The sequence below is a fragment of the Poecile atricapillus genome, chromosome 4 (genome assembly GCF_030490865.1).
Source record: "Poecile atricapillus isolate bPoeAtr1 chromosome 4, bPoeAtr1.hap1, whole genome shotgun sequence".
In the NCBI taxonomy this organism is placed as follows: Eukaryota; Metazoa; Chordata; class Aves; order Passeriformes; family Paridae; genus Poecile; species Poecile atricapillus.
In genome coordinates, this window is record NC_081252.1 from 32,104,367 (window position 1) to 32,121,628 (window position 17,262).

The 17,262-nt window shown below is 45.0% G+C and overlaps 1 protein-coding gene across 1 annotated transcript in view; it reads left to right on the forward strand.

Moving 5' to 3' along the window:
• Positions 1–16,354, forward strand: part of EPHA5 (EPH receptor A5) — a 210,898-nt gene extending 194,544 nt beyond the window's left edge. Inside the window, exon 17 of the mRNA XM_058837670.1 lies at positions 16,255–16,354. Coding sequence (XP_058693653.1) covers positions 16,255–16,339 — 85 coding nt within the window. The 3' untranslated portion in view covers positions 16,340–16,354. The remainder of the gene's footprint in view (positions 1–16,254) is intronic.
• Positions 16,355–17,262: the final 908 nt, after the last annotated feature.

Consider the following 17,262-nt stretch of genomic DNA (forward strand, 5'->3'; position numbering starts at 1 on the left):
TTTTGGGGGAGGGACCCCAGCAAACTCACGACCAGTGTGGAGCACCCACCACCACATCCCCTGCTCCATAGATTTGGACATAACTACATGCCACAGAGGGACATGGGCCAGCCCTAAAGAGGTGAGAGAAGCCATAGGTGGGAAAGGCCAAGGGCCAAGGGGGAAAAGACTGGCCTGGGAAAGGTCTTAATGGAGGTGGTGATGGGCAGCCAGCATCTCCTTGTCCACTGCTAGAGGGCAAAGGGAAGAGGTGCAGAAATGGGTACTGTTTCTCCTGACATGACAGGGAGCTGTGGCAGATAATGGGTAGTGGTGCACTCACACCATGGCCAGGAAAGGCATGATAGGCTGGGACATAAGGAGAATGCTGCCTTATTGTATTAAAGGGTGCACAAGGTCAGTTGGGTTAGTGAATTGGGGTTGTCAGCAGCTGGGATAGAATCCCTCTGGATTGACGTGCCAGTCCCCACTCAGTGTTTCCTTGTTCAGCCTGAGGTTGTCCCCTGCAGGACCATGATGGTGGCAGATGCTGTCAGGAATCAGAGGGGCTCTGAGGACAGAGGGAAGAGCTGTTAATCTGCCCATATCGACAGCATCCTTGATAGCTTCATGGAGGCTGAGAGCCTGCTAAGGGGAAAATACAAACATGATGAAACTTACATTAAAAATCAGAGCTGGCTGCAAACTCCTTCCACAGTGTTCCATCTTAAGTGAGAACTAAGGAATTAGGCAATTTCTATGGGCCTTTGTGCTCAGATTGCCTTGGGAGCAGTTCTTAAACAAATCTCAATTAGTGTTTGCCTATCATTTTCCTCTGCTGAGCTCAGAGAAAAGGCACTTGCACTTTTTTAGCACCAGCTAGTAAATTTACCTGGACAGAAAGTGCTTTACCTTCAAAATGAGTACTTAAGCACATGCCTGACTTGTTTTTTGGGTGGTTCTTCTGCACAGCCTTTGCCTGGTCCCTGAATAAATGTGCAGCTGCATCTCGAGTTGCAAACACCAGCCCTTGTGAATGCTTAACAGCCTGTGCTCAGGGTAATACTCTCTGCATTGCTCTTGTCTTCAGTAAAACTGAAACCAACTGCAAGGCAAGATGATGGCTGTGCTGGAGATATTTAGGGCAGCTAAACAGTAACTTGGACTTCTTTTCCTATCCAGTAATATAAAAATGGGGCTGAGGGGGCTCTGAACCTCTCCTCTGCCAACCTGGAAGGGTTCAAGCCTGTAATGCCAGAATCCCCAGAGGATGCTGTGGCCCCAGGGCAGGAGCAGCGGGGAGAATGTTCCCCATCACCCCATGAAGCCGAGCTGCCATGCAGAAAGCAATGCAAGATTTATGAAGCTGTGGGGAGAAAGAGCAAGGGACTCTTCATGTATTTTTCATGGGCTGAACTGCATAAATAGCATGCAATGCATAAACTGTGACTGGATACTTCTACATAAAAAAAAAAAAGGAGGGACCAGGAAGCAGAAGAGATGAAAGAATGAGATAGATTTATTCAAGTCAACAGAGCCTGCTCAAAGTCACCCTCAGGTGCATTAAGAAGCAGCCAAAACAGTACAACCTCATCCCAGAATAATTCATCTTTGCCAACCAATGTGAAGGGATATGGACCTCAAGAAGGGCACATGTCATTCTGCTTGGTAAAATGGGTGGGTGGCAGGACAGAAACCACCTTATCCACAATGCCTCGGATGTGGTGTGGGACTTAGAGAGGTGCTAGGACAAGCTATTGCACCAGCAGACAGGTCAGTGTAGGAAGTGAATGACACTGGGGCACAGAGCCACAGCTCAAAGTGAGGTAACGCTGGAAAAAGAGGACACCACAGGAAAACCCAGTGCAGGGGTGAGTGCTGAAAACATGGTGTTCCCTGTTGCAGTTCCCTCAGCAGGTGCATGTGTGCTTCCAAGTGTGCAATTTTAATAATGCATCTGAGCTTATGACAGAGCTTAAATGTCATGTACATGAAGACAGACATCAAAACAATCCCAGGCTGAGATTGGGTAGGAAATGGGAGCCAGAGCAGCATGGTGGCCAGCATAAATGCTTGTTTGCAGCCATGGTAGCAGACCAGGGTGTGTTTGCAGTTATTGCATGCCATAGGGCTTCCAGGGGAAAAAAGCCGTGGAGAAACAGGTGTGAAGTGTGTGATGCTCACTGAATGCACCCACTGCCTCTATAATATGACTGCCAGTGGGAGCATCTGGTGCAATTTCTTTGGGAGCTGCTGGATATTGGTGGCTGCAGGCGCCAACAGTGACCTTTGACAACCCATTAATATATGGCTCATTATTTTCCTCCCAGAAAGTCCTATGAGCCAGCCATGGAGGAGAACAAGGCACCCATGTAGGTCATTTTCTTACCCCTTCATTTCCTCACCTCTAGCTGGGGTCAGCTCAGATACTCATGGCATCAGCTATAGTAATATTCAGCAAATTGAGTGTAAGAGAAGGAGATGCTTTCTTGCACTGGTGTGCTGCTTTCATAACCCATTAACAGCTCTAAGCAGGTTCTTTTGACCCCAGAACTCCCCATTAAATGGCCAGCAGATGCATTTGTGCTGGTGAAGATGACTTACTTCTCTCAAAGCTTATTTTTCTAACTACAAAACCAAAAGAAAAATCTTCCAAGTGGGGAAAAAAAAGAAAAGCAGAAAAACTGTGAGATAGGCTGCCTGCCTTTTTCTTGGTTTGCTCCCAGTAAAGACCATATTTATTACAAGAAAATAGAAATCCTATGGATTTCTCTTCTGAGGTCTGTGTTTCAAGCTTGACATTTAAACATGAAACTCCAGGCTCTAAAATTTAATCATTTACTCCTCAAGAAATACGGTGTGTGGAGCAGCTGAGAAAAAGGGCATGCAAGGTAAAAATACTCCATTCGGAGAAAAAAAGGGAAGATAGGGAAATTACATGTTCTTAAAAAAAACAAACCAAGATAGGGAGCAGCCTCTCCCATCCAGTGGGCAAAATGCTGTCAAAGTGGCATCCTGTGGTCCCTTCCCATGAGATGTGTAGGTGCTCAGGACTTCCTCAGGGCTTGCTGATGTCTTTCAAATGGCATAAGATTAATGGTTGGACCCAGTTATTGGAGGAGGAGGAGGCATATATGTATTTATGGGGAGATATATAGAGAGAGATGCATGGCTGTATGTGCACACACGTGCAGAAGCGCTGGGTTATCATCTCTTAGTTAAGAAAACAATTAGTGCATGGCTAATAAATGGTGAATGGCAGCAAATAATCCAGGGATGAGATTGGATTGGGCTGAAAAGAGTGTTTTCAGCCAGGCAGTGGGGATAGATGGAGATCATCAAGGTGTGGCACTGGGAAGGATTTGGCCTTCATTAGTGTTCCTGTCGCAGGATGAATTAATGACCCAGCTAGGAGAGGAGAGAGGCAGTGCTAGGGTGGCTGCAGAAAGGATGGGTGTTCTCACTAGTGCTAAAATCCCCCAAGTTCCATCCCACTGGGCAGCCACCAGCCATGAAAGCAGGGAAGGGCAGATTGAATGGACTGGATAAAGTTGTTTGGAACATGCATTTGGTAAGAAATAAGGAGAAATTAGATGGTGGGGGAGCCACAGGCATGGCTTTCATCCTGGCTTGGCCATTGCTTTTGGGCTTGAAAATCACTCACAGACCTAAAGGTCAATCCATGGTGCCCAGGTGGGAGATGAATATGTTTATTTGGCTTGGAAACAATGGCCCTTTTGGGGGAGTTTTAGTATTTTGGAGTGGAAAACCAGGGTTTCACAGCCAGAGTTTGTGAGCAGCTGAGAGCACACTGAGCCCTACACAGGGACTGGGTTGCTCAGCAGCTGCTAAAACCTGGGTTTGGATGACTTTATGTCTTGAACATGCCCATGTGAGTCCTTCCCTTGGCCCAGCAAGGGGAAAGGGAAGCATGAGTGGTCTTCTCATCCATTTCAAACCCAAGGTTTGGAGAACAGGGCTGAACAGCCAGAATCTTCTTGTAGCAACAACTACACGTATCCCAGAGAAAACAAATAAAATTATTATAAATATTCCGTGTAGGGAAAGGTTGTTGGCTCTGGCAGAGGCAAAGTTGGGCTGCCCCTTGGGAGGGGACTGATGAAGGTGCAGTGTCCCAAATCAACATGAATAGTTGCTTCAGAGCATAGAAATCAGTCCTGCAAAAATTTAATTCCTCTCCCATCCCTGTGAGCTGTGCTTCATTGCCTCCCATTTTACACAGCAGTCAAAGAAACTCTGAATCCTTGGCCCCTGCATTTGCATCCCCTGCAGCCAGGGTCAAAACCCTTGTGTACTGTCCATCCCTCCCGAATTTGTGTGATTGCTTCATCAGGGAAGGCAATTAGCATTCAAGTGCTGCTGTTAGCATAATCAGAAAGACAAAAGGCTGACGGCAATAGCTGCAAAGCCAGGGCCCTGGTCAGTAATTTAATGGAGAAATAAATTATGGCAAGAGAGCACATTCAGATCCAGGCTTGGGCTGCAGAGGGTACAAGGGCAGAAAAGAGCCCTGCCTCCTGCTAATTTATCATCCACGCTCCAGAGATCCTCGTGGCTATAACTGATAAGCAGCTGATAAACAGCTCAGCTTCTTCGGGAACAGAAGCATTCCTGTCATGAGTGGCTGAGGCCCCCAGGTACCAGCCAGGGATACTGTGAGTCCTGCGCATCCTAGTTCTTTAAAGCCAGGCTTTTCCCTTGCAAAGCTCAGCTTATTTCAAAGTGCTGTTATTTATGTCTTTGTGATAGAGGGGATTTAAGTGCCCCAGGGTCTGGGGACAATCACATCCCAATACTACTGAAAAGCGAGGGGAAAAAACCGAAGCAGATAAAACCTGATCACTGGAAGCAGGCTTGGGTGTAAAAATCAGGCTTTAAAAAGCCAGAGAAGTATCCCGGTGATCCCTGTAAATTTGGAAAACCCAAGCCTAGCTTGGGAAGGGAAGTACCTGGTTGTGGATTTTTCTGTGCTGCCACATTGGGCTATCCATGGGCTAAAAAAAAAAAAAAAAAAAAAAAATAAAAATAAAAATCAAATAGACAAACAAAAACAGGCAAAAAAGGGAAAAGGCAGCAAAGTGAAATACCTCCATCAGTGATGGCATTGTACGGGCATCTGGTCCCCGAAGATGGCACTGTTATCTCGGTGTAAGCTCTTTTTTCAATATTATTCAACTATTCAAGGAGAGGAGAGTTCTTATTGTCTAAAAGAGAGATGAAAATAAAGGTTGCTGTGTTCCGGGTTATTTTTTACAGTGTGGAAACATCCCACCGATGAAGTGGTGACTTTATAGGAGCTGATAAATCAGGAGTTGAATGAAAGAATGGGTTTTGGTTTTTTTGTTTCTTCCGCCCTGTGATTTGATTTGATTTGATTTGAATTACCTTCATTAGAATCTGACCCTTGGCAAAGCCCTTTCACATTCACCAGAAGGTTTACCACAGTAAATCTGGGCAGTGCAAATTTCCCAGCTTTGAGATGTGACATCATGAAGGGAGGTTATAAAAATATATGAGAATATTTTTAAATATATATAAAATGTATGTGTAGTAAAAACTAAAAATGTAAAAGCCTTTATCAAACCAAATTTAATGCTCTAGAAACATGATCTTGTGTTCCCCCAGACAAGAGAAAGCTACAGAATCACTCCAGATGGGCCACGCTGGGGACTTGTATTTGTGTGTGTGTCTGAGGGATGCAGAAAGGGAACCGAACTTGTGCTAATAAGCAGCTACTCAATATGCCTTGATGAGTGAATGTATTCAGAGTCTATAGAGAGTAACGTGTGCTGCAGCGAGAATGGGAGATGATTCCCCTCATATGAATTTGCCTAAGTACAGAATAAACATCTATTTTTTTCTGCTTTCCCCCTTTTTCTAAAGCCCAGCTGTCTGTTAATGCATATAATGATGGTCCCTCCAGGGACCAAGCCTGAATTCCCATTCATATGCAAAAATCGTAAGTGAAAAACTTTAGGTTTGGCCGGAACCACAGTGTGCACTTCTCCCAGCGAAGGAAATTCCAGCTTGCTGTATTTTTCCTGCTCAGTGCATGCCAGATGTCTAAAAAAAAAAAAGGGGATGGTTATTCCTGTGTGTGGAGCCAGAGCTGGCAACAAGGAGAGGATGCTTTTGGCACATCCTTAACATGCCACCTCCACACGGGAGCATGGAGCAAGGGAAAGCCAGGGTGAGGAATTGTCTTGCTCATGGGGTTGAAGCAACTGGGAAATACAGGTATTTGTGCAAAACCAGCTCCTGAGTACTCTTTCTCAAGTGGACCTCTCAGTGCTTGCCCACTGGTCAGCACTGTGCAGCTCTCTGAAGCCTGGCCTTAAGCTGCCCTCCAAGGGCCTGCCAGATGTTCATATTATGGAAAGCAGAGGCTAAGAAAGCTGCTTTTAGGCTTCACCAAACCATTTTGCTTTTAAAGGAGGCCTCTGGCATGGCAAGAGAGACCACACTGAGCGGAAAGAGCAAAGCAATGCTTTGCAGTGAATTTTTGCTGGAGGCAAAGCATTAGAGCAAGTGCTGAGGCTCATCCCTGGGTGATGGGGATGGGGAGTGATCTCATTTTGGGGAGAAGTAGAGGGATTGTTACTGGAAAGCAAAAACCTCAGAATATTCCTCCTTTGGGAGGCTCAAGCATCACTGTGGGATTATTCTGGGGAGCTGTGTGGGTCATGTGTGACAGGCAAGTCATTTTCATGCTGGATGCCTGCCCTGGGATCACGTGCTTTAGAGAGAGCAAGTGATTTAGGAGGAAGATAGTCAAATTCATAGGGTTTTTCTCTTTATCCAATAAAAAGAAAGGGTCAGGAGAGTATTCCTTTCCCACTGTCTGCAGACGAACTGGGGCTTCGTGGTGGTGAGGCAGTGGTGGTCTGTTAAGGCCCTGGAGGATTAGGGCTGGCAGGGGGGCTATGCTGAGCCTCACAGCTGGTGCAGGTGCATTTCCAGCCATAAGAAGTAGTAACAGTCCCGGTGGAAACATTCAGCTGCGGTAAGAGTAGGCAGAAATCTATTATCCTGGTGAATGCAATGTCAATATTTACAGAGAGAGGTCAAAGAAGAGAGCTCTGCTCAGGAAATGTCAGCTCTGGAGAAGGAGGAGGTATTAGCAGCATTTGCATTTGTGCCAGTGCAATCCCTGCAAAACCAGGGAATATTCAGGAGGTTTTTGACTTCCAGCCCTATTCGCCCCATCTTCTTCTACCATTGCATCATCTTCTGCAGCAGTTTAGGGCACATCTGCAGTGCTCCTTGGGGGTTACCAGCATGAATGTGAGTGGGGATCCAGTCATCGTGGCTGCAGACAGCTTTCCTTATCTGCCATTAGAAGGCTCCTTTAGAGAGAGGCAAAGACCATAGGAAGAGAAAAATAGCACAGAGCAAAGAACACAGGGTCCAAACAATCATTCAGACTGATCCAGGTTGGTACCTGCAGCTAAGAACCCGCCAGGTAAGACAGGATTATGGATATAGATAAAGGATCTCAGAACATTTTTCTTTTTTTTTTGCTTAGGGTGGAAAATGGTCAAAATGGGTTTAATCCCCCTCGCTCAGTATTATTAGCACAGGGGTACTACTGGCATTGCTGGTAACACAGGAGTTCCTGGGGCCTCTTAAATGAAGACCAAAGAGCTTTGTGTGAGCATTAAAGGGGCAGGCAGAAGAAGTAGAGGCAAGAACACAGCCTCAAAAATAGCTTTTTGCCAGCATATGCAGTTACTGCCCACAGATGTTGCCCATGGGAATAACAGGACCCCCAGGTGATGCTTCCAGGTGTGGGTGGACAGGGGAGCATTACCACCCCACAGAGCAGGTATCCAGCCTTGTGGCTTTTGGGGGATTGGGTGTTTCCCCATAAAAGCTTTTTTTTTTTTTTTCTTTACTAGGGAAGGAGGCTTGAGACATCCTAGAAATCTGAAAACTCCCATGAACTTCCCAAGTGGAAAAATGTCTCCTGCCAAAGACTTGAATTCCTTCCTCTATCTTTGGGCTGAGATTTTGCCTGTAACTCTATTTCTGCTCAGTGAAAACTTCAGGGGCTTGTGGCCTGTGAAGATGTGGGATGTGCCAAGTTATGGTTTTCACTGGTATTTACGTGTACATGGCCAAGCAGATGGGAAACCACCCAGTGAGACAGAGCCAGCGATGTAAATAAACATCAGAAACCTCTCACTGCTTGCTTAGGCACTGGCTGCTTTGCCCACATTGGACTGGGCCCACAGGCAGGAGATCTGGGGAGATGAGGAGGTTGAAAGTGGGAATTTCCCTGCCACAGCACTGAGTTCAGAAAGCAGGGCAGCCCTGTGGGGTGCAGAGCATCCCATATCCCTGTCTCATGTGCCTGGGATTGCAAAGGACAACTCTGGCATGGAGAAAGCAATTCTGGGCTTTCCATCTCCCTTCAGATTAAATGTTATTGCATCTGGGTGGGATATTTTGGAGCTGTTTCTCTGCTGGCCATTTCACTCCAAACCGTTTAATTAAAAAACCAAAAGTCCTGGCAGGTTTATGCTGCTTGGTATTTAAATCCAGATGATACGGATTTATTCCGCGTAGGATCTTGTGATTTGCTCTGTCTGCAGTGTCAGAGAGCTGTAGTTGAGTTGATATTAACACTGATTAGGAAAAATAATGCTATGTGCCTACCACCTGAGCATGGAGAAGCCCTTGGGCACGTATGGGTGTGTGCCACAGGAGTTCCCTGCAGCCAACAAAATATCCAGAGCTGTCTCTGATATGAATATATATATAGTAGCCCCTCTCAGGCATGCAATGTCCTCAAATAACCCACATGATTTCAGGTAACCCTTCTCAGGAACTCAACGACCTCAAGTAACTCCACATGACCTCAATTAACCCCTACCAGGCACTCAAATGACCTCAAGTCATCCCAAATGACCTCAGATTGGCCCAAACTACCTCAGGTAACCCCTGTGACATCAAGCACACCCTGATGTTCTGCACCCTGAGCTCTCAGGGGGGAGCAGCCTGCAGCACCCCACAGCAGCTCATCATAACCAGGGGCAGGGAAGACTCTCCCACAGCTTCCCTCCCAGCCTGGTCCCTCCATTCATCTTCTTCCTGAGGAGTTGGTTCCTCAGCAGCAGGATCTGAGCAAGCCTGGCTCACCTGGCTCACCTGGCTCTTGGTAGCCCTGCAATTTTGCTGCACCCAGTCAGTACAGAGGTTAAGCTGGGTTTTAGAAAACCAAAAACGATGGCTATTGTTACACAGAGAAAAAGTATAAAACAACTCAGTGGACACAAGCCAACCCACTGTTCATGTCTTATTCTTCCTGGCCTCTCCCAACCCTGTACAATGTGTTTGAAGGGAATGGGCAGCTATGAGGGTAACACACACTGTGGTAATTCATACACACACACACACACACACACACACATTCTCCAATAGTGGCTGAATAAAATGCACCTGCTCATCTTTCCCACTTATCAAAAGAACCTTTGAACAGTTGTTCCCCCTTTGGCATAAAATTCAAATCAGAGAGAGAAGCTCCTGTGTCTACTAGGAAACACATTTCTTGTTTCAGCAAGGGCTCCAGTGTGGTGAGCCCCCAGTACAGCAGCAGATCCTGACACCCTTCACAATTCATTTCTAATGTTCCTTTTTACAAATGGCACACTAATTTCTTCCCAATTACTGCCCCCTTCCCTTTGGTCCTGGGGTTCCCTGCACTTTTTTCCCATCAGGGGTTGTAAAAAGTGTTCCATTATCCTTGTTTATGCCTTTAATTTTTCTTCATCCCTTCTTTCATATCTTTTATATACCTCCTCTGGAAGATAGGAATACAAAAGACTTGTACTCACTCCCTTTCAACCAATCCTCTCCCAAACTAACACCATATTGCCCACTCTGGGTGTGGGTTGCCAAGACCCTTTCTTGGTGCCTTTTATTGCCCCCTCTGGGGGGCATAAACCTATGTCCTTAACTAACTCTGGGACAATGTGAAAATTATCTCAACATTCTCCCAAAGGATTCTTCTGCAGTATTTTGGGATCATCATCCCTAGTGTCGAGGCCCTTTTTCGACTTTCCTTTGTTGCCCAGCCTGGACATCCTACCATGTTTTGCTTCTCAAAGTTGTACTCACTGGTGAGATTTGCCAACCCCCTTTTCAACTTTCCCTTACCACCCCCTCTGGGTGTCCATAGCCTGTGGACTCTTCACAGACCCCCCTGGTCTGCCTCTCATCTATCTCCCAGACAGTGTCAGGAACCCAAACAATCACACAGTGCCTGCCAGCGCCACAGGGAGCTGGTCACCAAAACTGGGTGAGGCGTGCCTCCAGCTCTCTTGCCATGTGCTGGACCTGGACAGTGGAAGGATCCTGGAGTGGGCCCCAGTTGTCAGGAAAATCCACAGACACCAGAGGTTTATGTCCAAAAAGGAGACAGAGGACTCCTGCAAACTTTATTTGAATAAAGGGAGAGAGTCCACTGGAGTCCACGCCCACAGGGTTTTCTCTTTTGAGGTTTTGGAGGGCGCAGCCTCCTTTTATCCTTAACTTCTATCCTCATGTTGCCTCTTCCTTTCCCCATTGGCTGAGTAACAGGAAGGTCCAGCCTTCCCAAACTACCACATATTCCCCCCTTGAACCTGCTCTTTTACCCCAAAGTTCAGAAGTTCAGGTTTGTGCAGACCCGCTTGGCTGTTTCAGGAGCCAAGTTGTCTGGTCTCTGCAACAAACCTGCTGCCCAAAGTTAGTACAGACATTAAGACCCATTTCAAAGACATTAATCACAAACCTTCACCCATTAAATTGTTTGTAAAGATATTAGCTTTCCTCTCACAATCATTGCTAGAGTGTGGGAAACTGAAATGTCCTTGATTTAGGTTAAGCACTACTGAGCAGTAACTAAAACATTAGTGTGTTATCTACATTATTCTCACATTGAATACACAAAACACAGCACTTCACCAAGCTGAAACCAGGGCAGATACGTCTCAGAAGACTGAGTGAAAGCTGCAGATACAAAAAGCTCCTTTAATGCGTAACTAGTTTCACTAAGAATTAAGATAAAAACAAGACACATTATTCTGCACAATGCTGAAGAATTATTTCCCAGAAACAGGCAGAGGAATTGACTAAACTTGATGGCTGACTCCTCTTCTTGGGAACCAAGATGAACATTCCTGTGGCCACCAGCTTGGATTTGGATTTAGGATCTCCCTCCATCTGGCTCTATATCTCCACTGTGACAAACCTTCAGAGCCAGGAGGGCTTTTTTTTTAATTAACCTGCACTGGCCTTGGGAAGGCCAAACAGAATAGAATCATAGAATCGTAGAATCATAGAAACATAGAAGGTTGGAAAGAGCCTTGAAGATCACCAGACTCCCTACCAGGGGCAGGACACCTTCCACTTCACCCCAGCCAGCCTGGTCTTGAACATTTTTAGGGATGGAACATTCAACCTTAGGTTGACATGTGAGTCTCAGAAAACCAAAGAGAATCTCTCTGCAATTTTTTCTCTGGGTAAATAAAGCATATTTCCCAAGGTTCTCTATAGATCATGACCATCTCTCACACGGCAGTGCAGGTTAAAAAGGTCAGCCACCTTTAAATAAGCCCTAATTGACACTCGCTTCCCAAAATGAGGGTTATCAAAGCTTAAGGTACAGTTCCCAAGGCGGCTGGTGACCTAAATCTAAGCATCATTAAACTGTTTCACTCTGAAAAATAGCACTGGCATTTCAAATATCCCCCTACCTTAAGGGCTGTTGCTGCTGCTCTTCTGAAGATTGCCCATATCGGATTCCTTTGCCAAGAGCTCATTTCACTTCCCACAGCCACTGATGAGGTGATGTTGATGTTCAGTATTTGGCTTGTTCCACCACTTGTTGTTTCTGACCCACTGTGTGCTGTGGCAGTGAGCACAACTCCTCTTCTTCTTACTTTGCTGCAGGTCAGTGAAACCTTATCCAATTCCTTTTGCACAGCTCCACGTGTTCTCAAATGGTTGGCAATTTCTCACTCAGGGTGTGGGTTTGAGAAGTTCCTGCTCTGCTCTGGCACGTGCAGGGAGTGTTTAGGCTCAGATTTATGATTATGGGATTAAGATTTATGGTCAGTGACTCACTTGACCACAGGCTGCACAGAGGACACTTTTATTCACAAGCCCTTTCTCTGACACTTGACTCCTCTCTTCTCTCATCCTCTCCATTATCCTGGGATGGTGCAGGACAGCTGCTTTGGGTTCATGCCTGAGTCAGCCTCTGAGTTCATGTCTGAGCAGACCTGCCCAGTGTGCTGCCCAAGCATAAAAGCTGTAGTGACCCTCCTGCCCCAGCTCTGCATGAGTGTCCTCTGCAAACTGGGACAGCAAAAACTCAGACCCTAGACTTGTCAATAAATGACTTTCTAGCTGGTGGCAGACATCCCCTTAGTTCAGTCTCCTAGGGATTGTCATCCCAGATGTTACTGCACAACCATCCTTGAGTAGATCCATTTCGCAAAGATCAATAGTCTAAAACACTTTAGTAGTAAAGGAAAATAGCAAAGTGATATTTTCAGACAGGAGAAAGCTGGTTAAAATATTTTCTGCCATCTCAAAATAAGTTTGTATAATATAGCTGACATCTCTTCTGTGGTACAACACTGGTTGTATTCAAGCTGAAACCATGGGGATGGGAGGAGAAAGTGCTGTGTCTTTCTGAGCCAGTATTTCACCTGCTCTGTCATTGCCCCTGGGAAACCTGCTGGACCAGTGTCTGGAAAGAAAAAAATCCTTCTACTGGTAAGGCCACCTGTGTGCCACAGGATCTGTGGCAGCTTGGGATGGACCAATAGCTTGTAGATTACTCAAAAAATACTCAGAATGCAATGGAACATCATTTTTTCTTATTCAATTCATGTGATTTGGGCTAAAAGGGGGGCATTCTGAACATGGTTGGGTGCTGATATGGCAGCTCCCAAATTTGCTGCTGATCCAGGCATCACCTCCCCTGGCTCAAGGCAGAAGCTGGAGCAAGGCAGGGCCAGCAACACACCGTCTGAGACCCTGGAAAGGCAACAGCCTTGCCTCTGCATTCCCTGGCAGGAAATACCTATATGTGAAAAGATCTGCCACAGCCCAACTATGGCATGAGTGGGGTAAAAAAGATACTACCAGGTGAGGTATTGAGTGGTGTTTTTCCTGTTAGAATAAAAGAATAAATTGCTTTGTTCTGACTCATTCCAGTACAATAAATGGAGAAAGAGAGCAGCTCCTCACTGTACAGGCATGGCTGGAATGTGCTTTTTGGGTATATTTTAGAAATGAACTCTGGTAAAGAAATGTGGAATTGAGTGATGTGGGAATAATAGTGGGGGACTTGGGAGGAAGATCTTTATTATTTTTTCCTCACTTGTATAGCCTTCCTAATTAATATTAATGAAAAAGTTTTAACTTGGTAGTTACTTTGTATGACTAAGAGCAGAGTTTTCTACAATACAATCTAAAGCATTTAAGCAAATCATTAGCAAACAATTTATCCAAGACTCAGGGGAGAAAAAAAAAGAAAAAAGAAAAAGAAACTAAATAGGAACATGAAATATGTCTTCTAGCAAGTCCTGAAACAGGTCTTTCAGGCCACAGTGCAGATATTTCAAATGTGTCAAGAGTAGGCTGACATTTCTTTAAGTCAAAAGGAAAAAGAAATGGCTATCATGGGAATCGAGCTGCACCATTCGCCTCTTCATCACCCTGATGTACAGCAGAAGGCTGAGGCTTATTTACAGGAAGCTTGAACTGAAACTGCTAACTTGTGTGTACCTTATTGACGCTTTGCTTCTCCCACAGGAGGCAGAACGCCAACCTTCCCAACACCCACTGCTATGGGCATTACTCAGCTGAAAGTTAAGAGAGGCCTGAACCAGACCTCCCCCTGTAGCATGCTATTAAACTGATAAACAGTATTGATAGCAATCCTTGGAAAAAAAATATTTATAGATAGTCCTCTGCCTGTTTTTAGATTAATACACGGCTCCAGCCATTCCTCATTGATGGTGAACGTCTTGACACAGAGAATCTCAGTTTTGCCATGTCACATCACGCCTCATTCATGCAGCCAGGCAGAGAACACATTCACTAATCCTGGACTATTAGGATCCAAATTAGTGCACAGACCTGCAACCCCAGATGAAACATGGGCTAGAAATAAAATCAGCTACAACTGAATTTAGGCACAATTGTTTTTTCCACGTTTTACAGGGAGGATGGTGTGTGCTGCTGTGCTCGCCCAGGACTCTCTGAGAAGTTTAACAGGAGTTCAAAATTCTGATGTGCAGTCACAAATAGGGCTGTATCTAATATACCTGATGTTAGACTGAAGATGGGGATTCATAAAGAATACCATTTAAGAAACAAGGTCGTGTTAGTGTGGGGCAAAGTGCACTCCTTTTGCCAGTGTTTTGGCTAAAAACAGGCTAACAGTGTGGATTTCTTTATACTACCCTCCTATAATCAGAAATGCTCCTATTTTGTCAGCTAGTTTTGCTAGCAACTAGTTGAAGATTTATATTATGCTTAATTTCAGTCTTTAATTTTAACAGCAAGAGAAGAATCTGAATCCATGTTTTTCCCAGTGCCTAGCTGAAGTGATCTGCTTGTGCCAGCTTAATTCCTCTCACCCACAGAACCTGGAGCTTCAGAGCCATCCTAGGACGCAACAGCATTTCCCCACAAATAAGAGACATGCTGCCTCTCTTGTATTCTGCATCTTCCTAGAAAACTTTGAAGACCTGTATGAAAACATCTCATTACTGTGTGCACAAATATGCTCCATCTTCATATGGTGTGCATTTTAAAGTCCTCTTAATGTGCACCTTCCTTCAGAAGAAAAAGGTGTAAACCAAAAATGAACTACAATTCTTCATCTCTTAAGGCAGCATACCAAACGTAACATGGGTTGCACAGCACCTGTAAATGTAATTAATATTGCAAATTTGCAAGTCTACTTCTAGGAACAGAAGGATTGCAATATTCTCTAGCTTCAGTTTTCAGCTTGCCTCTGATCATTCCTAAACAGAAGTATTGTGGCTCATTCTGTAGATACTACATGAAGTGAAAAGATTAAAAGGAAAAATGTATATAATAAGATAGGTTCTTAATTTTGCAGTATACCTTAATGAAATAATTATTATTCATAAAATTAATCAGCCTGTGAAGTGGTTTCCCTGCAAGGCACCCAATTAAAATAATGGCAATGAAAAAGACTCCCTGGTGCATGTGCCCAGCACCTCTGACAATCTGGTCACCTCAGCTAAGGACAACAGTACCAAGCTGTGAAATGAGCCCCAAGTGGGCTTTTACTGCAATCATTTGGTTTAGGTATTCAGCACTTGAAGCCAGCTGTACTGTGGTTTTTTTAAGGAAAATATTCTTCCCAGAGGACCACAGGCTGCTGTCCTGTTCCTGGATGGATTCAATAACAGCTTTGGAAGGATGGAGACACAGCAGCAGTGAGGTCTGCTCAAAGGGCGACAGGCTTGCAGCAAAGGGAAGCGAGAACCATCTGTTCTTTTGAGATTGGACATCACTTCTCATTCCTCACTTTGTGCTGAGCATAGTGAAGGTTTACACCTCAGCGAGGGCTTTAGTGGACCCCAGTCATCTGCAGGAAGCTTTTTTTTTGCAGAAGATTCCTACACTCTCGCTGGTTTGTATGTCTCCTCAGCCTGGGATATCCCAGGGGTGATGACTGGCTTACATTTGTGAGCCTTGCTGAGGACAACAGGGTGCCCCAAGCACTGATCTAGGAGAGGCAGCCTTTCCATGCACTGCTGCCATAGAAGGGGCTTGTAGAGAAAAAACTATTTGGAGTTAAATTTATTTAGCTCAAGGAAGAGCTATGCCATAAGTGATCTTTTCACATTACCTGCAGCGTCTTATCTACTGACCTTCCAAGACATAAACGTTGCAGGAGAAGTTAACTCCCTGTTAATTTTAATTTTCTTAATTGCTTTTTTTCATTTTCAGACCCAGAATATTTTCTTAGCCTTGTGCAGCCCTAATCATGTCTTCTACAAGAAGATATCAACAATAACAGATAAGGATGACTAACAATTATTTTTTATTTGTCTTTCAAATGTGAGGCAGGTGATTCTCTGCTGCTGAATCCTGCAAAGCAGGATTAAATACCCAATCTGAGCTTTCTGAAGGAGTGAAAGGAAGATTAGGCTGGCTAAAGAGACAGCTTTCTCTTAGTCTTTAGGGAAAAGTTAACCCGTACCTCTGTATTTCAAGGCATAAGCAGATGGAAGAGCTCCAGCTGAGTCACTGCTTCTCTGAAAAGGCTCAGAAACAAGGTATTGGATCTCCAGGTGGGTGAAGTCACCTCTGAGGATAAACCTGACCTGGTAAGACCTAGCCATGCTCTGGTGCTGCAGGATTTGGCTCAACACCAAGAACCAAACTCCTCAATTCTCATCTGATTCTCATCCCAGCTGAGACACGTCATGGTCTCAAGTTCCTTGATGCAGATATCACCCACCATTTGAGTTGCAAATAAACCAGAAATGCCTATAAGTTCTTACCCACCTTATTTTCTAAACAAGGCTAATGTGGGGTTTTTTTACTTCTTCTTGTATGGTACTGTAAAAAGATCACCCAGAGCCTTCAGTCCCTTCCAGACTAAGGAAGAATTCTCTTGGTGTGTGGGGATGCTTTTCTTTTTCTTCTTTGTTTCAGGCATCTATATAGTACAGGGAGACTTTATGACTCACGTGTGCACCAATTTTTAACACATACCCTGAGACATCCAGGAGAGAGGCTCCTTTGAGAAAGTCTCACAGTGGCTGCTTTAGCTTTGACAATGGTGTTTTTGCGACCAAAAGCTCCCATCTGAAAAATGAAATGCCCACAAATCAGCAAGATAAATACTGCAGCCTTTCCAGTTCTCATTGGCAGGATACTTACAGAGCCAGCCAACTGCTCTAAGAGCTTTCCCAGTATAAGTGCACTCAGGGAACACTCTGCCAGAGCTCAAAAGGCAAAAACCAACATTCAATCATCTTAGGAGAGTGGCTGGCTGGGCTGCTGTGAAGTGAAATTAAAAACTTACAGTTTGAACGTCACACCATCAGTAAACCAATACCCTCCAATACCAGTTGCTGCTAGAAATCTGAAAAAATGGGTCTGCCCCACAGCACTTTGCTGGCTGGAGAGCAGCTGGGCACAGCTGGAAGTGCACATCATTCTTCCATGCTGTAGGCATCTTCTGAGCCAAAAGAGCTCAAATGCTGACTGTAGTGT